At 51.9% G+C, this 23,994-nt stretch overlaps 4 protein-coding genes across 4 annotated transcripts; 3 read left to right on the plus strand and 1 right to left on the minus strand.

Annotated features, from left to right (window-relative positions):
- Window positions 1-3,134: 3,134 nt before the first annotated feature.
- Window positions 3,135-4,907, plus strand: BJX68DRAFT_222686 (uncharacterized protein). Its single transcript, XM_071038022.1, has one exon. The coding sequence runs from the start codon at window positions 3,743-3,745 to the stop codon at window positions 4,190-4,192; it is 450 nt and encodes a 149-aa protein (XP_070905587.1). The 5' UTR covers window positions 3,135-3,742; the 3' UTR covers window positions 4,193-4,907.
- Window positions 4,908-9,037: 4,130 nt separating this feature from the next.
- BJX68DRAFT_6740 (uncharacterized protein) lies at window positions 9,038-11,125 on the plus strand. Its single transcript, XM_071049595.1, has 2 exons — window positions 9,038-9,343; window positions 9,399-11,125. Exons 1-2 carry the CDS (start codon window positions 9,244-9,246, stop codon window positions 11,024-11,026), a joined length of 1,728 nt encoding a protein of 575 aa, XP_070905588.1. The 5' UTR covers window positions 9,038-9,243; the 3' UTR covers window positions 11,027-11,125.
- A 4,396-nt stretch (window positions 11,126-15,521) lies between these two features.
- Window positions 15,522-17,915, plus strand: BJX68DRAFT_6746 (Zn(II)2Cys6 transcription factor). Its single transcript, XM_071049596.1, has 4 exons — window positions 15,522-15,613; window positions 15,709-15,837; window positions 15,914-16,135; window positions 16,188-17,915. The coding sequence occupies exons 2-4, from the start codon at window positions 15,803-15,805 to the stop codon at window positions 17,749-17,751; spliced, it is 1,821 nt and encodes a 606-aa protein (XP_070905589.1). The 5' UTR covers window positions 15,522-15,613; window positions 15,709-15,802; the 3' UTR covers window positions 17,752-17,915.
- Window positions 17,916-17,938: 23 nt separating this feature from the next.
- Window positions 17,939-23,454, minus strand: BJX68DRAFT_260319 (urea carboxylase; the record flags this gene model as incomplete). The annotated part of the gene is made up of 2 exons (XM_071043859.1): window positions 17,939-18,067; window positions 18,115-23,454. 2 exons carry the CDS (start codon window positions 23,452-23,454, stop codon window positions 17,939-17,941), a joined length of 5,469 nt encoding a protein of 1,822 aa, XP_070905590.1.
- Window positions 23,455-23,994: the final 540 nt, after the last annotated feature.

A 23,994-nucleotide genomic window follows, 5' to 3' on the forward strand; every position in this document is an offset into this window, starting at 1 on the left:
CTCTACACAACATACGGACAGAAGGAATACAGTCGGGTATTGTTGGAATCCCATCAAGATCAAATGACATCAAGATCTGGACTCTGGTAACCCTGTCAAAGCTGTCAACCCCCGGAAAGTAGTCCAATTCCGATATGCCGAGGCCGAGGCACAACGGCACGAACCTACTCGACCTCCCTCAGGGCCTGGACTGGACGGGAGTCCCTGGGAAATGAATGGCAATGAAACACACGAACTATGGGGAACCACGGGGCAGGCCACGGGGAAGGGCAGGGAGATTCCGGAACCTGGAACTTAGAAGGTTTGAAGGAACCTTGGGCTTGGTCGAGATTGACAAGGGGAGGCGTATCCGCCCATCGAGACGGAGGATCGTCCGTATCCGTACAAACGGAGGACCTGGAGCCTGTGTTTCTTAGTTTAATGAAGGTTTGGACGGTCAGGGAGTGTGACGGGGCGGGCCGATTGGGGTGATCAGAGCGAGGTCTCCGTTGCCTAACTTGTCGCTTTTTCCTCGCCTGAGGTGAGCCGTTGTTGTTGAGAGCCGTTTGAGTCAGGGGCAGACTGTGTTCAGCCCCGTTGACTAAGGACGGCGAGGGTGCGAGTTGACGTACACAAAGTTCGAATAGAGGTGCCGGCTCCCAGTCCCGCGGGCCTCGTGGGTCGTGGAGTCGTGGGGAAGAACTGGAACATGCGAGGCGTGAGAGTGTGAGACTGAGACCGAGACTGAGACCGCGACTGCGCCAGTGTGGCGGGTTGACTTGATCATCTGTCCATTTTGACAACTCACATCTCGCACAGAGAGGGAAAACAGCGATTGCCAACTCACTTGTCGAGTTACGAAAGACTCAAGACGGCTCGTCTGGCAATGCTGACGTCCAGATGACCGCTGATATGCATTTCCCCCCAGCCATGTGGGACAGCTCAAAGAACACGGAAATAGCAACGCCGGCGCCGCTCGCGCGATCCAAACATGCAAAACCCCCCTTCTAGGCCCTCCAGTGGCTTCCCTCTGATATCATTTTGCAGCAGACCCCTCCCCTGTCAAGGCTCAAGGCTGTCCACACTTCCAGGGGGTTCCCGGCCTCTCTTCTTCCCTGTCTCGCATCCTCGAGCCACCTGCGCCTAATCATCGCCGGCAAAAGTCATCATGTAACGTCAGTATCTCTGGCGCCGGAGAGCATCGCCTGAAAGACGCCCATCCATCCATCACATGGTCGCTAGCCTCATTGACGTGGCTCGAATCTGTTCGCGATAGATTCCGTCTCGCGGAAACGCTGGGCTTCTCGTGACGGCTGCTCAAAGCCTCAAACAGAGCGAGATCGATGGCTGCTTGCAGTTTCTTTTCCCTGGTGACTGTGGCTGTCGCAGTCTGCTCCTCCACTGCAGGTTGGCTGACTGACTTGCCCATGCTGACTCAAATCTTCTATACCGCTACTTCGATCTTCATGGACAAGAAGCAGCGCTCCATCACACGACGCCGTGATCTCGTTTGCTGTTGAAAGCTTCCATACATGAGATCTCCATTTCTAGTTATTTTTTCAAGTTGTATCGGCTCCAAAAGTACGATCTAACACGATTCAGCCAGAATTCTTCCCACTCTGGCCAGTAGTCTTATTCCTATGTTATACATCCTTCTGGACTGGCAATCTTCACTCTGTCCCTGACAGGCGGAACCCACAATTACTCTGGACACAAATATCGGCTCTCTTCAAGCACTCATTATTTAATGATCAACTCCTTATTTGTCCAGCTTTTGAACCTTTGCTCACAATTCCAGATCCCTCTGACCAATGATCAATCACATCTCTCCCAAATTACAAAGCTAATCACACTCAGGGTCAACATTTATGTACTTCTCAGCAAGTCAATTCTCGACATTACTCGCCTGGCAAGGCGCGATGAAATGTCACACGGGGCGTACCACATCTCTAAAATCAAGAGCGCTGTCGCTTGCTTGACTCGACGTATAGCTCCCAAAAGGGAAATCGTCGTCATGGGACCCGTGTGATCTTGGTGCCTGATTTGCCTAAGCCCGTCAGATCTTCAAATCCTTCCCTTCGATCGGGGCTCTGGTGTGGTGTTTGTTTCAGGTAAACGCGGTTGAGGAGTCTTTATGTCGAGATGTGTACTTGCTTTTCTACTCTGGTTCTGACAGTTTGGCGGCTTGTTAGTCTGATTGATTGTCTCTGGCTGTCGCTTGGGCTTGCTTGACTGAGCTTCAGGGACGTATCCTCGTATCTACTATTGGTCGCAGGCGTGCCTCGAATCGCCAGGCTGTCTCGACAGAGTACATAGTCAGTGCCCAGGCGTCGATGAGCAACTCGATCAAGTCAGCGCTTGCACGAAGCTTTAGAAAATAGAATCAACAGTGGCAGTGGCAGGGCAGCCCTGCCTGCACAGGGCAGCAACCAAGGCGTCTCCAACGAATCTAACTTCCCACATGACGAACCCTTGGCTGGCTTTGTCCCTGTCAGCCACTTCGTATAGTTCTGCAGACTGGCATTGATTTGCCAACGGCGCACTCAGCCAAGTGGGTTGAATAATTAAAATCGTGCCCCGAGTTAGACGCTGAAAATCGAGGCGCTCCTCGTAAATAGGGGTAAACTACACTTCGGCCCCCTCCGACTCCGAGATCCCGTCGCAAAAGCAACCATACCTCTCAGAATCTCAAATGCGGTACGTTTTTATGAATAATAGAAAGCTCTTTGCTTTTGGACACAAGTCACCTCCAAGTACGCTCTTAAAGACACTGGTAAGACAGGACACTCTTGAGAATATTGGGTGGGGAGGTGAGATGTGTAAAGTACGATACGTAGTTTGTTCTCCTCGTTTAATCTATCCAGTGTCCCGTAGCAAACATCCAGAAGTACGCAGCGTCCAAAGTATGCCGGATGGGGGTGTATGCATCATTGCATCCCCGGGATGATCGACTGGTTCGAGAACAATGCGTTATAAGTACATCATGTTATTTTGTACATGTGGTGGGTACAGGTACATATCTTTCAATGGTGGGGAAGATATATTTGTTCACGATCCATCAATAAGCCTGGGATCCTAGACGAATAGTCCCTATCCTAACCAGAAATATAATCAGCAGTTCGGGTTACTGTATAAGTTCTTCACTGAGATAAATATCATTATGGCAATCCAGGGTTAGAAACCAGAGACAAGCTCGTTTCAGAGACCCGAAACAACCGGGCTCAAAACGAGGTGGTCGCTCGGGTCTATTTGCCTGTCGTGTAAGGATCAACAAGCGACAGCTTTCTATTATCCTGCCCTGTGCTTGTGTATCTCCTCTGTTTGACTTCAAAGTTCAAGTCCCTCGTAACATCTCCCTGCCTCGAGTTCAGGTTCCCAGATTGCTGCACGATATACTTTGACTGACGACGACGGGAACCGCATGCGCGAAACAATAAAGCTTGTTCTCACCATATATAATACTGCGATTGCGCCTGTGCGAGAGCAGGGCGCATACTTATTGGGTCGGGTATCCCCGCGGGTTTATTGTCGCAAGGACATGTCGGACCGACATGGCACGTACGTCCGAGGAGGGAGGTAGACAGGAACGAAAACAAGGCAAGGAAAAAAGCCTGTGCTCTCAACGGTGTGTGCGATGCACGGTGCTTTTCTTCGACCCGGCCCCAGGGATGGCAATGGCAAAAGCGCGGGTTACATACCAGCGAGGGCATGATATGGGCTCAGTAGGCAGGCATTGTTTTGAAAAGTATCCGTGACTCCAGAGATGACGGTCAATGGACGACGGGTGCTTCTCCAGATCCCTAAAGTCGATCCGCATCAACCCTTGCATGATGATTTGCCGGTACCTCGAACGCCGTTCCCCGGGGAGGACAGGCGACCCTTTCCGACCTGTTCTGCAACTGTAGATCATCGATTGAATGAACTGTCGGATTTCGAATCCATCTATTTGCTATCCACAACTACCGTTTTCCCTGCCACCTGCTCACCTTTTGGGGATGGCATTGTACCCTATCCAGGCGTCATACAGGTACATGGCGAAAAGTACCAAATTTACCATTCAGCTTCTGGGGGCACGGCGAGGGAAGATCGCTTGAATGTACGGAGTAGGAAACAGATCTTCTTCCTCGTTCTTTGTGTGTGTAAGTACAGTGCAGAAGGAAAGGTCTGGAACATCTGGAAGCTGCCTCAATTTTCGAGCTCGGATGACTGGTGACTCGAAGGAGAGATCCTCTGAAGGTTTTGGCCCTGGCATCCCTTTGTTCCAACGGCGGAATGGAAATGAAGATGATCTGCGATTGATATCCGTGCGCAATACATTTCTGAGGCATGCAGGAAAGAATTTTAAGCTGTGTATCTCAGGTACCGATCCAGGCAGTTGTAGGGCTGGCTGGGCTGATCCCTACATACATACCTTCGATCCTTCTTTTTTGCCAATGTTTCACCGACTGAATCAGGGAGTTATGAGAGGAGTGAAAGGCACGCCTCGTTGAGGAGGTACGGCGGACTTAGGGGTTGAATTCGGAAAGGTATACCTCTGCACAGACAAGCACCTATTAGTCGGCTAGCATGTTGTGTTCAGCGTACAGCATCACTAGTCGGGGTGCTTGGGTCGGTTTGCACATTCTACCCACGATTCAGAACAGGGCAGCATGTTGCATCTGCTTGACCGCGATGGAAAACCTGGCTCGCTCAACCTGTTGTATATATTTTGTGCGCTCCTGCCTCATTATTCGAGCGGATGCGGAACAACGTAGGTAATGCCAGTGTTGCGAGCGAGTTGCAACATGCCATGCTGGATTGTCCGCGTCAGCTCCGGCAAGGCGACGACAGCACCTGCTTGACCCTTCATTTCTCTGGTTGCGATGACTGCCTCAAGTCCGCATCTCTGAGTCCTGACTTTCCCAGCAAGTGGATTCGAAAGTGGCGCACGATCGCAGACTCACAATGCCGCGGGCGGATCGACAGCACATCATGTGACGGCACGGGGCCTGTCCTTGTGACTTGTTCGCCTTCGCCACTCGGCATGGAGTCTCCAGCAACCCCACGTTGGCTGAGAGTCAGTCACGTCCCCACGGCACAACAACGCTGGCTGACTTGCCGATGATTCTGCTCGTCTGTCCCGCTCCACGCTCCTTTCGGACGCCTACGCTCGAATTCAGAATAGCTTTAGCCATGGCACCATTCTCAACTTCCAGTGACGACGCCTGCCCCAGCCGTTGCGCCTCGGCAACTTTTCTCCACTGCCCTCATTGAGCCCCGGCTGAGGGGCACCTTGTTTCACCTTGAGGATCCTCCTCTGTCTTGTCGTTCATTTTGCTGTCAGTCGTGACTGTGTTCCGATAGGTTATCCTTGTAGTACATCCAGGCTAGAGCCATGGGGGCCATGCTTCGGCAATGAAACCTCGGATGCTGATCATGAGCTGAAATTCACCACAACCATACTCTGCTTTGAACGACCTCCAATCGCTTGCTGTCAGCTCGGTAAGCGCATACGCGGTACGAGCGTCTCTGGCGCAAGAGATCAGAAGACAACCGGAATTGATGCTCTCGCTCGGGGTATTTTCTCGCCGCCAGGAAGCCTCTGGAGGAAGGAAAAGCGCCACTCCGTGTCAAGTATACTGGGTCCAGTGCCCGTGATGAGCTTGTCTACAAGCAGCGTCCACGAGCTTCGAGCTTTCCTCCGCAGTAGACCCGTGGCCTTTCGATGGGAGTCCCTGCAGGGGCCCACGATATCCTTGAGTCTCTCCAAAAGATGGGTATGCAGCGACGTGGCTCTCCATCCCGGTGGGACAGACGGGTGGCAGCAAGGTGCGCGGCTGAGCATTTTTGGTGCTCGCCAACAGCATCCCGCCCCAGTTCGGCGGTGGATAAATGCTCCTTATATGTACAATAAACTCACTTCGTTGGCCGGACGCTTCAAGTTTTTGCCTGCTGATAGTGGTGTATTATGTGCATTAGATGCATGGTGTCGCGCATGAGAAACTGCGAGTGACCCTGATAGTACAGCCTGTCTTCAAACTCATTTTGAATTCTAGAAGCGGTGATTAGTGTTTTATTGGTTGTGTACGTCTTGGGATCGGAGTACACAATTTAGCCAGTGAAGCGATATCCTGGTTGTACTCTGGAAGGAAAGACGGAAAAATTGAATAAATGAAATTAGATGGTGATTGTGAACAACCTTGCAGCCACATGCCATGACCAGATGGCTGGTTGCAAGGCTTAGATTCCTTTCGGCTCATTAGCAACCGAGAGCACCCATGTTCGCTCTCCCTATCACAGACCCGTGATTAAACATTTGGGCCATCCACGGCCAGGAACAGAGAAGGTTCAAAATAGAGAAGAACGATGAGCCGTCACTGACTCGGTTTTGCCTCTTTCCCCAGAATTCGAAGGGCGAATCTCACCACTCCCCATCATGTGTCCCGAGGGGATCTGGGTCCTGATGGGGAATATCCCCATCATCTGATTGAATCTGATTGGCATTTTGAGTCTGGGGTTACTCGACGCTGACATCCGCGGCAAATATCAAAAATGCCACGAGTTTGAAAATCGTGAAATGACCGAACCACTTTTCTGGGGAAAGACTGGCCAAGGAAAAGACCACACACACCCCGTGACAAAAAGGACGAGGCGGCTCAATCTGAGGTAGAAGCTGCTCTGACTCGCCTGCGACCTGTACGAGGGAGCTCCTCAGCTAGCTACCGATTTGTAGACAGCTTTTACACGCACATTGTCACTCGATATGATGACCGGGCAGGAGGTGGTCGATTACTGGTGACAGCTGGCAGCGCCGGCCGCCTTGTGATCTCCTGCTGATGGGCGGAATGGCTTGTTGTGATACTCTCCTGTCTTGTCGGAAGAGCCCCCTTCACTTTTGGCCCTTTGCGGACAATGCAGGGACGCAATGGGGCTGCTCTACGATGCCATTGTCTCGAGAGTCGAGTGCGATCGGAAACGATCGATTTGATATCCTTTGACGCCACTCATGTCCGCATGATCTGCAGATACAGTAGCTGGAGGAATGGAGCCTCCACGAGCGTGTCTTGTCGATGTTGTATACTGTATTGTATGATCGATACTGATACTGTGTTCCACTGCTCGCGGCACCTCCCTGGAGCCCAATTTGCGCTCTCGAAGAGCTATCGGTATAATTTTACATACTTGGCCAGCTCTTCGATCGGAAAGGCCGCCCGCTTCCCCTGGGATGTGATGGCCCATTCCAACGGGTAAAAGCAGTCGCGCGTATCAGGAAGATCGCTGCTCATGGCCCCTTCAGCCGGGATGGATAAAATGGGTGGTGCATTGACAGGTCAAGCCTCTCGAGCACCAAAGCACCAGAGAAGAGAACGCCCTGAAGAATCAGCCCCTCCTTTTCAGGGCGGAAGAGAGATGGATCAACTGGACAAAACTGAGCCCGTTTTCAGCGCGAAAATATAAAGCGAGGCGGAAAAAGAAAAGAAATGGATCCTCAAAGACCTAGACTCCATCTTCCTCAAAGCTCAGAGTATCGCCTGCATACTTCCAAAGGAGCCCGTGGCGAAAGCAGACCTGGAGAATCGCATCGCTGATTCGGTTTAATTAGTCGCGTACCTCGTCAGCAGGACGGAGGGGGTTTGGCCGCCTGAAGAGCAAGCCCGTCCAGTTATACTTTCGTGTTGCTTCTCGGTCGTCCGTTTGGATGAAGGACTGTTTCCCCGACAGATTTGGAATGCTCCGGCCACAGTCAATGAAGAAGAAAGGAATAATCCCTCATATCGCACAAGATAGATAACTCGGCAAGGAATCGACAGCGGCTCCAGTGCAAAGTGATAGAACCAGATGCAACAGCCACTGCCTGCCAATCATTGCGGATCCATTTTTTTTCTGGCAGTCAAGTGACCTGGCCACCGACTATTCTCAGAGGTGAAATCGCCCGCTGCACAATTGCTCGACTAGTGAGCATGGATGGGGCTTAGTCATTACGAAGCTGGTCACAGGGCAGATGATCTCTGCTGAACACTTTGTCTAGAACCTTTCTCCTCTTTGATGACATGCGATGTTTGGGGGTTCCTCAACCATCAAATGTCAACAACAGTGGTTCTTCAGATAAATTCACACAATTAAAGGGGGAAACCTGGGGAGTCAACATAATACCTTAATCTCAACACTTTCGGGAATCAATCTGAAATGCTTGTCCCGGGAATTGGGTTCTATCTTCGGAGTAGAGACGCCGTTATTCACCGGGGCAAGGCCATCACCTCCTTCAGTCCGACTCCAAGTCCAGTACTTTTTGTCTTCCTGGCAGTGGGGACCGGAAACAATTGGTGGTAAAATACCTCTGGTACTGACGGCGTATAGGATACCAACCGACCCACGGGGATACTCCGGGAGTAACACAGGACAGTCCCAGACTGAAAAAAGAAAATCCAGAAAAATCCCAAATAATAAAAAATTAATAAATCGTAAGAATAAAAAAATTAACCTTAACACGGGGCAGAGGCGCGGCTATGTGGAATTTCCTTTACTTACCGCCCATCCTTCCTCCCCCATCGCCCTTGAACCTCTCCCTCGGTACCGTTTTTCGGACTTTTTACTGTGCTGTGTGGCCACCCCAGGCCAGTCATCCCCTTCACTGTGTTTTTCTCCCCTTGTACTGTTACAGACTTACATACGGCCCTCTCCCCCCATATCATCTCCACCGATCCATCGACCTTGGTCTATCTTCTTTTTTTCCCTCCTTCCTTGGGATCCACCACGCCTCGCTATTACTACTCATCTTCTCCCCATATTCCTCTTGGACTCTTTCCTCCTCCCGCCGGCGACTTCGCGTCCTCACCTTCCCTAACCCGTCCACCACCGCCCACGTTACCTAAACCGGCCATCCTCAGACCACCACTCCGCGAACATCGTTCCTCGCCATAGCCAGTTTTTTTCTCGCTTTCGGCATCCTTTGGTCCGTTCACAGACAGTGCTCCGGACACTGAAAATCTTGAATCCTCCCCGACATTCGTTCCACGCAAGAATTGATCTTTCGGACGGCTGCTTCTACAGAGCAGCTGAGGTGCCACTTGCAGCTTAATTCGTCGTGGGCTGCACACTTCCGGCTTTGACATCACTAGATCTTCGACTTGTGCTGGACGAACATAATAAGGGAACAATTTCTTTGCAAGACTCTCGCGCCGTACGACCACGCTCGGGGGAGACGGCGACCCCGTACCTACCTACCTATCTACGAAGACGAATCTGGATCTCGCACTACAGAATAGCAGTTGTGGCGACTACAAGATGCCTTCGCGTTTATCAACCCCCGTCCTGACAGTGGACACTGCGAAGATTCACAAGGTGGATACCGCAAACACACAGAGCCTCCACGGGATGTGGATGGGTAAGTCAATCTCTCGGATGATAACATTCTGGGCAACAACTAATCAATTACTCAGTCTTCTCAAAGTGCGCCGATTTCATGGAAGAGGGACGTCGGTTAGAAAACCTTAGCTGGAGACTCTGGACTCGTGAGACCTTTTGCGTGGAACCTGAGAGCTCGAGCGACACCTCTGTTCTGCCACTGCTGCGTTCAGAAGCCGCGGACCTGCCAGAACTTTCCGCCAGTGTTGAATCAGCAGCTTCAGATCAGGCCGAGCGGATAGAAAAACACATTAAGCGTCCCAAGGCCCTCGACTATAAGCCCGCCGTTGTGCGCGAAGACTCGCTTTACAGCCTTGGCCGGGCAAAAGAGAAGCACCTCACATCATTAGACCTAGAGCGCATGGTGCTCAACATCAAGGAGAAGAAGAGCTTGGAACCTATTACTCCTATGGTAACACTCGCCCAGCCCATCGTTGACATTACACCTCGACCTTCGACCCCTACGCCTACTCCTCCCTCCAACACCACCCTCAGACGCGAACCCTCATATCCTCCTCTCAACGACCGACAGAACCACTCTACGGAATCCTGCTCGACAACTGCTCCTGAGTGCAATGACAGCGATGCTGCTAATATGACTCTGAATGCATCCGACACCAGTGTTTCTTCCTCCGGTATCATTCCCACCAAGCCTGAATTGATCAAGTCTCCCAGTATTGTCCGAGGTTTTTCTCCGTCCCATATTTCGTCTTCATACCGGTCGCAACCCCGCCTTTCGAGTGACTCTGGAACAACGAAAATGCAGGTGCCCAGCAAGCTGTCGCCTTTGAAGAAGAGGGGCAACATGTTCACACTAGGAGGCTCTTCCGGAGATGACGAGGACAGTTCCTTTGAGGACCGCATGATACATGCTCCGCGTCAAAGTTCCCTCACAGATCAGTTGGGAAGACCTGGCAGCAATTTGAACCCGAACAACAGGATGACTTCGTTTAAAGAGCAGGTAAAGTCAATAAAAGATCGCCGGAGGGACACTGATGAGGATGCGATTGAGACGGATGACGAAATTTCTGAAAGCGCGATTGAGGACGACGAGGACTCGGATTGGGAAGACTCGGTTACTGAGAGCGGTCGCTCCAGTGTTGAAGAGAAAGAAATGTTCCAACGCGTCGACTCGCGACCGAACCTGGTCTCCCGCCGCTCCCTCCTCACGATGATGATGCACCAGCCCCTTAGAATGCAAGGGAATGCTTCTCGCTCCACCCCCGCTCTGCAACGCTCGCGTCTGACTTCGCCCAACGGACCTTCAATTCCGGCATCGCCGCCTGATGATGACGACGAGGAGAGTCTGACAATGAAAGGTCCTGATGTTCCTCGCTCGAAGCCGATTATCATGAAGCCCGCCCCTCAGTCTGTCGCCCATTCCCCTCGCACCACACGCCGAAACATGTTGGCTACTGAGCTGACCGAGTCTCTTCGTCGCCACCTTCTTTGGGAGCGACAGCAAAAGAGCGCGACAGCAAACGCATTTAAGCGTAGACATACCGCTCACGACATGGCAAATCTGAAAGAGTATCCTAAGCCCGGAGGTCAACAACAAGGGCCGGCGCCCGCTTCGGACTATGATAAGGATGTAGCCAAGACCGGTTCATTCAATCACTACACAGATTTCGGACCCTGGGAGTACCACGCGAAGGGATGGTAGTCTGTTTTCCATCCCAGATCTTTTGACGATTTGATGCCCTTTTCAACGCGTCTCATTCTTCAAACCACCCCTTTTTGACTATGATACCCGATTTTGACAAATCTCCTCCTTCCTTCACGCCTGCAGACATGCTGCTTATCATCCTTGTGACACGTACAATCACGACTGCATTGCATTTTGGGCGCACCTACGGATTATATGGCTGTTATTTCTGACTTGGTCTCATTTTCGGGTCGCTTATTTCTCGATTTTGTGTTCAGTTCCAGGTTTCCTCGCTTCTCGTATCCATGGCGATATTGCATGGTGTGGCTGTCTGCTTTTTCCGCATACTACTCCTACTACTACTACACGCTTGGCTCACCACTAGGTAGCCCGGGATAATCTTGTTGTACAGACGGTTTCCTTCTATTCGATACTGATACAGGGGTACACGGTTGATATGGTCACATGGGGTTTCCTTTCTTTCTTTTACTGTGATAAAAGAGGCGGAGGCTTATGGAGTCATCATTGCGACTTAGCGCTGTTACTCTGCTCAAGAAGCAGCAGGGAAGCGACCTCTTTTCTGTGTCTTTGTTCAATGTAAAAAGATACCACGGTGTTTCTTCTCTTTCCAGTTCTACCTTTGCATGGCGGTGCGCTTGTCATGTATGCTATTGAATAACTATCGGTCAGACCCAAAAAAAAAAAAAGCACAAGAACTTGGAATACAGCCTGCAGTGCACGCCCATAATACCTTATCCTACAGATCTAGCCACGCATCTGACGCATGGACACGTAAGAACCGGGCCAGTGCGCAAGGACTCGAAGAGTCTTTTGAGACACGCGCCTTGCGTGCTCCAGGATCTTCGGATTCTTCGAGATCTAGAACCGCGCGTTGATCCTTTACATGCACCAAAACTCGCCTCTTTGTTCAACTCAAGAGCGAATAAAAACAAAAACAAAAAGCCACTACGGAACCTCATTCAAGAACCTCGAAACCCAAGGAAAAAGTACCACCCAAACATACACCAGCATCTAATATAATAACCTTTCGAGACGTCCGCAATCCTCAAAGTAATTCTCAAGTAATGCGATACATACGCACGCCCCTCGAGCCACCACCGACGTCGTCGCCCGGGGCGAACCGCGCGAGCGAACACTGGCACTGGTTCCTCCCTATGATTTCAGACGCGAAGGGATCTTGGGTTAATCGGGAGAATGTTGCTGGCGTTCTGATGCGTTTCCTGGTGGAAATGACCTCGTTATGAGGTTGGAGTGAAGTTACCGCAGCGTCGGGCCAGGGGGAGACATTGTTGAGAAGGGTGTGAGGGGTTGGAATTGGTGTGCTAGGTAATGGTTATATCATAGGGATGTTGTGTATGTTCACGGGGTGACTCCCGTGTGCCGTCCCTGACTGGTGATGCTACGACTCAGACTCACCTCAGCAGTCTCTTTCTTTCTCTATAGTATGGGGTAGGATGAGCTGGAGCTTGTAACGCTGTTACCACTGCAGCCTATTAATAGTGAGAGTCAACCTCGGAATCTAGTTAGCGAAGTTGAGAACAAGGAAGAGAGACTCCGATCGACAGGACTAGAAGCTCATGTCCGTCATGACTAACTATGCTGTATCTATTGAGTACTCAGCTTCTTCAATCTTTATGTATGTATGACATCGGAACGCAGGGGAAAGCGCCTGTCAGTGATCATATGCGGGGTTCGTTCGTTCGAACTTCGAAACTTCGCCTTCGCAGCAGAAGAAGCTTTTTGTATTCACGGAATCTTCGCTCAGCTTGCCCGATTTCGGTTTTCGTACTCTTTTACGCCCCATGGAATTGCTGTGGACAAAGACTCGGAGAAGGAGGCTGTTTTCGAAGAGTATCACGAGGCATGCTTGCGATGACGTAGCGGTTCCTTCTCCTGTTACTACCTTGATACACCAAGTTGTCTCCTCCGCAAAGCAGAGTTTGCCCATAGAATGGGATTCCCACAATGGAAAGAAACTCTACTTGGCTTAAACCTTCAAGCACTCCTTTCACGGTGTCTTGGTGCTTACCCAGAATCCCCCGCGAAAAAGCGAGAATTACCCGAGTCGAATCACGAAAACACCCCCACGTCGCCGACTCGCCGACTCGCCAACTCCCATAATTTCCCTTCCTTCCTTCTGTTCTCCAATGTTCCAAGAGGATTTGACAAGAGGAACGAAGGAACCAATCCCTTCACCGAGAAAAGAATTACATCACGAGGGAATCAGATTGTTCCTGAAATTCCCGAGTCAAGCTCTGGACCGCTCCATGTCGTGAAAATCTCGGTGACCCCCAAATCGGGAAACTTTCCTCGACGGCAGTTGATGTGCGGGGTGCAGGGCTCCGACTCTGCCCGAGAACGTGTTAGGATTTTCACAACTCTTCAGCTGTGCTGCTGTGGCTGGTGAGATTCCGCGTGAGTCTAGAAGGAGTGGATTGCCAATGACAGGGGGAATTCGCTGTGAGTCGATGGGGAGGGCAGAAAAATGGGTCTGGCGATGAAATATAAATGTAACTGTGGGCGGGTCGACGAGGTGTAGCCCTACCAATTGCCGGAGAGGGATATCGGGATTGCACTGTCTCATTGGGCAAGGGACTGACTGTATGGAGTGCGGATATTACAGAGAAAACCGGGTCGCTGTTATACAATGACCGCGTATCCTTGTGACAAAAAGTCAATTTGACTGTCACTGACACTGTCCCCAGACCCAGAGGCAGAGATCTGACAGCTGGTATGGATGGATCTTAGTCCTCTAGAGATTTCTCGATGCCCCGAACCTGTCATTTATAACAAGTCTGACTCAAAACTCGCGTGGCAATCGTCTTGATCAGTATTGAGATCAATGCAAAACTGCTGTGATGTACCTGCATCGTCAGCGGTGGTCTTCAAACTTGGTTCAAGCCTCGTTCTTCCATGCATAAACCTCAGAACGACCGGCCTCCCGATTTGTCACTGCTCTGTCTCGGCTTGCCGAAGTTGACTTGGGGCCACATGAATCGCACTAGTTCACTATTCCGTACTTTACCATCTTTATTTTTCTTCTTGGTCTCAATTCAAGTTTCAGCTTTCAGCTGCTTGCCTCCAATTGATAGGAAATCGCGTGGCGCAGCCTTCAAATGGGTTGGCTGAGCAGTGGTGAGCAGTGGTGAGCACAAACCCAATCTCCCCTTCAACTCAATCCTCTTCGTGTGGCCCTCGGAGTGACGCCAAGCAAAACTTTGTCGGACCATGTGTCGGAAATGTTCCGCGCTGGACGACAATCATTCGAGAGGGATTGGGTTCAGATGTAGCCTTAAAAAATGGTCTTACGTCTGGGGTGATATGCGCCCAAAGTCAGAACGTCGTCGTCATGATGTCTCGAGACGAGGCATATATCTTCGCCTTCGCGGACAATTCCGAGTGGCTTTATACCTGATACGGTAAACCCAGGGCGAAGACGAGATCCTCTGGGCTTGGCCAGCAACCAGGCTGATACCAGTCGACTTTGAGTTCTGCAGGCCGGACACAGGCTCTTCCGTCTGATGATGGTCGGAAGTCGCAGAGAGCTTCCGGAGGTATAATCCTGAGGCACGGAGTATACTCAGTCACTCTCTCAGTGGCAGTGACACCAAATCAAGGAATCTAGAGCCAAAGGCATGATCGACATGGGAGAAACTTTCTGGGACCATTGATGCGCAAATCTTCTGCATGGCATGATAGGTTGAAACTGGTTTGCTTCCCTTTGCGCCTGGAGTTTAGATACTAGTACGGAGTAGTACTCTCGAGCCTGAGGCTCTATAGAATGGAGAGATGATGAATGACCGGATACAACACTGTACGCACACAAATACAGCCCGATGGTGAAGAGCCTGAGAGTGGAGTTGTCAGAATAAAATACCGAGCCAGCGACCAGCTGATCTCGATTCTCGACCTCTAGTAACTGCAATCAGCTAGTGGTCGTCGCCCATTCACAAGAAAGACGGTGAAAAAAAAATTGTTCACTTTGATGCCCAATATTTTGCGGTGGATTACGCCGCAAGTGTTGGTTCCGGGCCGGGATTGAGGGGTGCCGGTAATTCGCGCAGTAGTAACCTGGGGGCTGCATGTTCTGTCAAGTCACCTGCGGAGTTCTTTCACTCTCAACTCTGAGGTCGTAGAGCATATGCGCAAGCTTCAATGTCGTAAAACGCCCGATTGTCCTCCTGATCGTCGCGCAAGTTCGCAAGCCCGGAAAAGGAACCAGTTTGTCAACAATTCCGGGGCCCCGAGGATCCTCCGCATCGATTTTGGAACCGTTGAGGATCACGGAGTCCTTTCGTCCGGTTAGCTTTGGCTAGGTTATGTACCGGGTTCCAAATGTGGCATGATGGAAGAATGGAAGAATGGAAGAACCTCCGAATCTCAAGCGAATCAAAGTTTGGGCCCAATCTAGTGAGTGTCTTCCCGTCGCGGAAGTGCGGAGGATGACCGCGTCGGTTGCGAGAATGATTCTGCCGGGGTTGACGGAAAAATTGGAGAACTTGCCCGAATCCGATAGGGGGATTTCTCCGTCCCCATGACCTGAGAAGGAGGCAGGTTTGTCTTGTGATTGGTTGAATTTCCAAGGTACCATGCCCATTGAACGCTGGGTTTGTTTGATTTGCGTGTGACAAATACAAACAACATCTGCTCATGATTGACTGACAATTCAACCATCCTAGAAGAACGCTTGCAAATTCAAAGAGTCGAGACGGGCACCTTTTTCGCTCCTCAGCCGCTCTGGTAGGTTGTACTAACTCCTGTCAAAAATCGGGGATGAATGCATCCTTTGATTCGCGGTTGATCACGTGGTAAGCTCTTGCCAAAATCATCCTCCCCACATCAATGTTTATCAGTCTTGGTGCTCAGACCTTGAGATCTCGAAAGCTTTGGATTAATGTCTGCACTTCAATTAGCTAGCCAAGCGAATCGGAGGCCATGCGATCGGTGCCGTCAGCGGAAATCTCGCTGTGTGCGCGAGCCCGGCCAGCAAAAGTGCGTCCGCTGCGTTCTGCATCGACATGAATGCACATATCTTCAAGGCCCGGTTCCGCGTAAACGGCCAGATAGGCCGCCGTCGCCTGGTCGAGTGGAGGACTCTAACATAAAGTACGAAAGCATGTACTCTAAGTGTGGAGTAAAGCGCTAATGGATATCGTAGTGCTCTATCTCCGAGCCCTCCAGCTGGTCAGGCTGCATCTGATGCCGCCAGCCCATCCCGTTTACTTGGTACCTTGGGCTTAGAGCCGCACCTGCACTCCACATACATTGGGCCTGCAAGCTACCATGAGCCCACGTTACTCGATTTGAAATCGGCTAGTGCCCCTGTCAACCAGTACTCCGGACACCCTCGACGGGTGAACCAGTCTTCGGCATTTCTCACTCTCCCAGATAAGACCTCAGCATCCGAGACACAGCGCATATCTGATCTCGATCAAATAGAGGCAAGCATCCAGCCATTTGGCCCGGCGTTGGTGAAGGTTTACTTCCAAATCGTCCACCCGCTGTTTCCGATTCTAGACAAGGGCGTGTTCCTGGAAAAGTATGCACGTTCGTACCGCGAATTCTCACCTCCTCTTCTAGCTGCCGTCTATTTGGTTGCCCTAGATTGGAGGCTATTTGATCGGGCCCTCACAAAGGCGACTCGTGTCCCAGACACTGCGCTGCTCGAAGACTTAGCCATGCGAGCTATGAATGATGACATGAAACGTGCAAAACTCTCCACTCTGCAAGCCGGCTTGCTACTTCTACAAAGAGTCCGTTATACTTCAAGCGCACTCCCTGCTCAGCTCTTATCCTTGGGGCAAACACTGGGTATTCATGTCGATTGCAGTGACTGGACTGTTCCAGAATGGGAGAAGAGCCTCCGACGACGCCTTGCATGGGCCCTCTACAAGCATGACAAATGGGGTGCTATCGTACATGGCCGTCCCTCCTTGATCCCTGTTCAAATCGATAACAGTGATTTCAGCGACTGGGATGTCGGCCCCTGTACCTTTGCAGACTTCCCAGACGCTGCTGAGAACGACGAGGAAGACGTGGAAGGAATCGTTGATGCCAGCCTAGGCCGCGCCGCATTTATACAGCTTATTGAACTGACCAAAATCTTCAGCGAAATCGTGGCAACTTTTTGCTCAGTGAGCGCCACAAAAAAGGGCGGGCTACTCTCCCGCATCGGCACGAATGGAACAATGGCTCTTGCAAAGCCGCTTGTGATGAAGTTGCGAGAGTGGTACAGCTCCCTTCCAGATAACCTCCAGCTTGGGACTACGTATTCTCATAGACTTTCGACCAACGGTCCGTTGCACCTCGCGCACATGGCCGCTGAACTCACCATCCACCGTGCCTTGCTTCGTACTCTGTCAGCAGATACACCACCGGCGTTGCGCGCAACGGTCCGCACAGCGGCTCGCGCACGCCTTGCATCGGCGATGAGACTGATCGAGTCTCTCCAACCCGAGCATACACAGTCTTTCTGGGGCTTCGCTGCCGCATCTCAGGTGGCGATGATTGGATCTTTTGCTGGTCTGCTCTGGGCTACTAGTGCAGAGGCGGACGAGGCCCTCGAGTTCGTTAACCAACTGGAAAAGCTTCGTTGGGCGTTGCAGATGCGCGCATCAGCTGCCCCGTTTCTTCACGAAGCATTACGTATGCTTGACGATGAAGTTGGCGACCTAGCGATTCTCAGGACAGCGACTTCTGACCATCTGTTAGCCTGGGACTGAAATGAATACCGTCTACCCATATAACTTATTATCCACCTTCCTTATAGGGTACGCTGTCTCGATACACCAAGTTCGACACGAAAATTCAAACCTGATGTCTTTACTCAATTGGCAATTTCATGTCATCACATTCATAAGACCACTAACGACCAATCTACCATTCTCACACATCGCTTGATGGTCGGCTTTATTGCTGGATGATAGCTATATCATCGCTTGGACCGACAATATCTCCCTGTTCAACCAACAGCTTCACACACTTCCCGCTAACCGGCGTGCCTATCTTTACCTCCATCTTGTTTGACTCGACCCAGATCTATTGTCATGTTAATTATGGTAATATGTTGGAAAGGATGAACATACCAATGTATCGCCTGCTTCAACTCGGTCCCCCTCCTTAACGGCACACCTAAAGCACCTTCCAGGAAATGGAGCCTTCACTCTTTCTCCTGAAGTTTTCTCAAATTTTCCTCGAGCCTCAAGAGAAGTGCTGTTGGCCTGATACGGCTTTAACAGCTCCTCCAGAAAGTCTGCCTTCTGCACCGCTGCCGATCGCTCCGTGCGGACTGCTGTGATGCTCTCGCTGTTCTGACTCAGCCATCGTTCGTACTGGTCGAGATCCAGCTCCGTATGCGTGAATTTGATAAGCTCATTCGCAGTCCCTTTATCCTCCGCCGCATTGAGGTCCGCCTCTGTGACAGGGTAAAAAGTGATTTGGTCCAAGAGGGAGAACAACCAAGGAGCTTTCGAATCGGACATGCCGTGGAGTTTTCCTTCGCGGTACTCGTCCCAGATTGGAACCGTACGGCCAACGAGTTGGTATCCGCCTGGTGAATCTGTAGCATATATGCAGAGATACTGGCCTGCAACGCCCACTGCACCACGAGGTGTGAATGACCGCGATGGATTGTACTTTGTTCCAAACAGTCGGTGTCGAGGATCCAGAGGCACCGCACAAGGAGAGCCTTGGTAGACGTCGCCGAGGCCCAAAACAAGGAACGTGGCCGCATAGAGGTTCTCTCCGACCTGGGCAGGAGTAGCAAGACCATTCAGCTGCTGCAGGAACTCGACATTGCTCGGGAGATACGGCGCTGATGAGCGGATGGTCGAGGCATATCGAGCGATAGCTTTGCGGCTTTTTTCGTCGTCGAATACCAAAGGCATGTGTACGATTCGAGATGGAAGTTGCGAGCGGAGTTGAGTTCCTAGACTGACCTCGTGTGCCACAAGTGCATCCAGCACTCGGGACAAAGAGAATTGTGGTCTAAGCTGAACATGGATGCTTCTGACGCCTGGCGTAAGTTCCTGGACATCGGGAATAGGATTCTCGCGATGCTGCTCAATAAAACTGAGAATGTGGAATGTTTGGCGTAGAGAAAAGTTGTCCTGTTCTCCAAAGTCAAGCAGCAGAGCTCGGTCCCCTGCTTGCTGGCACACAATGCGGCGGCCACCTTCCAGTATCTCCTTCACAATTGAGCTTTCGATGCTAGGGGTCTTTTCTGTTGGCGCATAATGACTGGACAGCGGTGCTAAGCTCTCGACCGACTGTGCCAACTCCCTCGAGAAAGCTTGTGCTGATTCGAGTGAGATTGGTCGAAGGTAAAGACGGTCTCCAGGAAGCATTTGCCCAAACTTCCACATTTCAGCCTCGGCGACTGTCGCAAAGACGACGAAACCGCCTAGACTTGGCCCATCTGCTGTCAAAACCACAGCCTCATCACCGGTGAAGCTGATCCCGCCCACGGGATATGGACTGTCGTGGATGTTGGATGGATGCAGTCCTGCGTCACCTCCAGTCTGGCGTGCCCATTCTGCTCTTGGGCCACTGAGACGAACTCCTATCCGGTTGCTGTTGTAATGTACTGTCCATTCTCCAGTAAACAGCTTCAGCAGACCGTCCTGAGTAAAGTGAGTTGGGCTCCCGTGTGGGCCTGGGACAACTCCCACTGTCCATTCTCGCGACGACTCCGTCGGCAAAGGAAGCGTCGGGGCGCGACACGCCATGTCAACTTTGGTGTCCTGTGTGACAGGAAACACCGGAAGTAGGTCGCCAACACGAAGGTTACGGCCATTGTGCCCACCAAGATGTCCGGTCACAAATGTTGACCGGCTTCCCATGACAAGTGGTGTCTGAATTCCTCCTCTGATCGCAATATAGGTACGTGCACCGTTTGTAGCTGCTCCAAGAGCAAGGCGCTGCCCGGAACGAAGTGATATGGGCTGGCCCATCTTGACTTCTTGCTCGTCCACGAATAGAGGCGCTTCGGCTCCAACGACTGCAACAACACTTGGGCAATGGAACAGCAAGGTCGGTCCTTGGATTGAGCACTCAAGGCCCGCAGCATTGGGATCGTTACCAACCAAGCGATTCGCCAGCCGGAACGAATAATTGTCCATTGGCCCTGATGGTGGCACGCCGATATGCCAATAGCCTTCACGGCCGGGGAAATCCTGAATGGCAATCTGGGATCCCGCATCAATAACTTCAAAGACATTGGCCTCGTAAGGGAAGGTATCCAACGACTTGGTTGTGAAATTCCCTAACTGGAATGCTTCCGAATCAATGATCTGCTTCAGGTATGCCACGTTCGTTTCTACTCCGGTGATGGTCGTTTTGGACAACGCGTCGGACATCTGCCGTACCGCCGACGGACGGTCAGGTGCATGAACTATCAATTTTGCCAGAAGCGGGTCATACGACGATGACAACTGCTGGCCTGCCTTGACCCATGTGTCGACTCGGACATTGTCTGGAAACTCGACAGTCGTCAGCTTACCCGAGGACGGGCGAAACTCCTGCAGAGGACTCTCGGCGTAGACTCGCACTTCAATTGCCGCGCCGTTAACCGTAATCTCATTGCGCTGTTCGGGAAAGAGGCTTGCACAGTCTTGCATGGCTATGTTGACCATACACTGGACCAGGTCGAGGCCAGTTCCTGCTTCTGTCACCGGATGCTCCACCTGCAAGCGAGTATTCATCTCGAGGAAGTATGCTTGCTTGCTGTCGATGTCGAAGATGAACTCCACGGTGCCGACGTTGCGATACTTGAGCGAAGCTGCCAGTGCAACGGCAGCATTGCGCATTACCTGTCGGGCTTCGACTGGTGCAAAGGCTGCCGGTGTTTCTTCGACCACCTTCTGATTCCGCCGCTGCATTGAACAGTCCCTCTCTCCGGCACAGACGACCCGACCGCTGCCGTCCCCGAGCACTTGTACCTCAATATGCCTCGCGTGTTCGATAAAATGCTCGATAAAAACACCATCGTGTCCAAAATTCGCTTGACCTAGCCGACGAACACCGTCAAAGGCTTCCCGGAGCGCATTCGCATCGTCGCATCGGTAAAGGCCGATTCCGCCTCCGCCTGCAGTGCTCTTCACCATCACAGGATACCCGATTCTGTCGGCCTCTTCCAGAGCAGAATCCACAGTGGAAACCAAACCTTTCGTGCCAGGAACAACTGGAACTCCCGCTGCGATGGCGATCTCTCTTGCACGATGCTTCAGACCCAACTCGCGCATTTGCTGTGGCGTCGGGCCGATCCAAGTTAAACCTGCTTCCTCCACGGCCGCCGCAAAATCTGCGTTTTCCGCTAGGAAACCATACCCCGGGATCACTGCATCCGCTTCCGACTGGCAGGCCAGATCCAGAATCTGACGGGCGTTCAAGTAGGTGTCCGCTACCGTGTTTCCCGCCAATGGAAGAGCAATGTCAGCTGTTGTCACATGCGGAGAGCGTGCATCGGCTTCGGAGTATATAGAGATAGCTTGTATCTTCATATCATGGAGCGTGCGAATAATACGCGAGGCAATCTCTCCTCGATTGGCCACCAGAACTTTTTGAATACGCTTCCTCTTCGCACCCTCAGCTGGCGGCGTTGTTGAGGATGCTGAGCCTTTTAGCGATTGGGTGTATGCGCGCCAGCCACCGAACGATGTAATATCAGTGGCTCCAACAAGGCCTTCTGGCTCGCAGATAAACCCATGCACCCATTGCCCGTCTTGCAGCTCGATCGATCCAATTCCCAGTGGTGCCTTGACCGTCTCTAGAAAACTTCCGAACTGCGAGCGTGGCAAATTCCAAACTTCAACCTCAATAGCTCTGCCGCCGCTTGCTACCCGTTTCAGACCCGGCTTCAAAACAGCTGATTGCGAATCGAGCTTATAGAGCTGATAGCAGGGAGCTGTCATAGTGGGCTCAGCGAGAATCGCACCTCGCACAACCAGGTCTTTGTTGAGTGGGAAACCTGATAAATGTGCCCCCACCACTGCCAGCTTCATCGAGTCGTTGGTGACAGTTTGACTGGTCAATATATCCTGATATTCGACAGCTGTTGCCCCCAATCGACGAGGCGCACCCGATAGCCATCTTCGACTGAGGTCAAGCAGTCGCGGCTCCTCCCAGGTTCTGGCGATTAGGGTGATACCGAACGGCAGGCCATCCTCTCTCCAGCCGGCAGGAATAGCGATTGCCGACCAGTCCATGAAGTTGACGAAATTGGTGTATGTGCCTAGTTGAGCATTCTCCTTGATGGGCTCCTTTTCAAGGTCCGCAATGGTGGGAAACGTGGGAGTGGTCGGCACAAAGATCGCATCGAATTGCTTGAACAGGGCAGCGATGGTACGGGAAAGCTCTTGCCGGCGGTACTCTTGCGCAAACAGATCCGCGGCAGTGAAGTTCTTTGCTTTCATAATGATTTGACGGACCACTGGATCCATTACCTCGGCGGGAGCAGCGGCGATGAACTGTTCAATGGCCGCATACCGCTCGGCAACCCAAGGCCCTTCGTAGAGGAAGCTGGCGAGGGTGAAGAGTGGCGTAAAGTCCATCGGTTCGAGCTGCCATCCGAGTGTTCGAGCCTTTGACAATGCACCTTCATAGGCCGTGGCTTGCTCGGCCTTACCAAACCACTCAGGGTTGGCGCAAATAGCAAGCACTGGTTTCTGTGGGCTGATTCCACGCGGCACACCTCCCGCGATTGGATCAGGTCGAGCTCTGGAATATGCGTCTTCAGTGTCAAGCCCCTCTGCCACGCTCAGAACGAGCTCGGCATCCTCAATGGTCAGAGCGAAGATCGACACACAGTCCAGTGTCCTGCACGCGGGAAGCACGCCCTTGGTGCTCAAAGCACCCCTGGTGGGCTTGAGCCCTACCACATTGTTCAGTCCAGCCGGTACGCGTCCGGAACCAGCTGTATCTGTTCCTAGAGAGAAGGGCACGAGTCCCTGGCTGACGACAACGCCACTCCCTGAACTGCTTCCGCCGCTCACTCTTTGTGGGTCAAAGGCGTTTCCCACGGCGCCGTATGGTGAGCGTGTTCCGACAAGGCCCGTGGCGAACTGGTCTAGGTTCGTTTTGCCGATAACAATCGCGCCTTGTTGCTTGAGGCGAGCTACCACTGTTGCGTCTGTATCGGCTGAGTCGGTCGCGAATGCCGGGCATGCGGCGGTTGACCGGAAACCATTTGCGTCGATATTGTCTTTGGCGGCGAATGGGACGCCGAAAAAAGGAAGATCATGGCCCTGGGATTTGAGATGCTGTATGCGGCTCCATTCGTCACTGATCTGGGCTGCGGATGCTAGGGATATCCACGCATTTGATTGTATGTTTTGTATCCGGTCGAGGAGGGTGAGGAGGTGGACCGGCTCAGTTGCGTTTTCTTGTAGCTTCCGCCATTGAGAGATTGTGAGCGGGTGCTCTGCCATGTTCGAGGCAAGAGCGATGGGCTACTTTATCTGTGGTTTTGGAGAAAGAACGATTTCAGTAGAATTCCTGAAGCTGCCATATCGCCCGTATTAGTATCAGCAGTGATATCTTCCGTCAATCTATGTATCATTTGCATTGAAAATGGCCGTGTCCATTCTCTATCTTCGCGAGGCCCCGCCGACAATTCGGGCCGCTCGTTCTTATCGGCGCCCGCCCCGTTGCCCCCGCTGCCCCCGATGCACGCCGCGAGAGTCCAACAGGGAAATTGGTGATATTCACGTCTAATCATCCTTCTCAAGTGCGATTTCCGGAGAGATCGGTATGGGGAAGTGGAGATCGCCGTTGTGTACATCTAGATATGCGCCACAACGATCTAGTCCTAGCGAACATACAACAGCCAACGTCGAGACCGACACTAAACTCACCAAACACAAGCCACATCATCTGAATCATCTGCCGTCGCAGCACGAGCGCGACAGGGTAGAGGATGGTTTCTCCGATAAAAGCCCGCCCCGGTATTCAAGGCGGCTGTCATGTTC

This window comes from Aspergillus pseudodeflectus, assembly GCF_044049435.1.
Source record: "Aspergillus pseudodeflectus strain CBS 756.74 chromosome Unknown BJX68scaffold_1, whole genome shotgun sequence".
NCBI lineage: Eukaryota > Fungi > Ascomycota > Eurotiomycetes > Eurotiales > Aspergillaceae > Aspergillus > Aspergillus pseudodeflectus.

Excerpts from the sequence above, each read along its gene's own strand:
- BJX68DRAFT_222686 (XM_071038022.1), top strand. The coding sequence starts at position 3,743 with ATGACGGTCAATGGACGACGGGTGCTTCTCCAGATCCCTAAAGTCGAT.
- BJX68DRAFT_6740 (XM_071049595.1), top strand. The coding sequence starts at position 9,244 with ATGCCTTCGCGTTTATCAACCCCCGTCCTGACAGTGGACACTGCGAAG. Across the intron at positions 9,344-9,398 it reads CCTCCACGGGATGTGGATGG|TCTTCTCAAAGTGCGCCGAT; the intron begins GTAAGTCAATCT and ends TCAATTACTCAG.
- BJX68DRAFT_6746 (XM_071049596.1), top strand. The coding sequence starts at position 15,803 with ATGAATGCATCCTTTGATTCGCGGTTGATCACGTG. Across the intron at positions 15,838-15,913 it reads GATTCGCGGTTGATCACGTG|CTTTGGATTAATGTCTGCAC; the intron begins GTAAGCTCTTGC and ends AGATCTCGAAAG. Across the intron at positions 16,136-16,187 it reads GTGGAGGACTCTAACATAAA|TGCTCTATCTCCGAGCCCTC; the intron begins GTACGAAAGCAT and ends TGGATATCGTAG.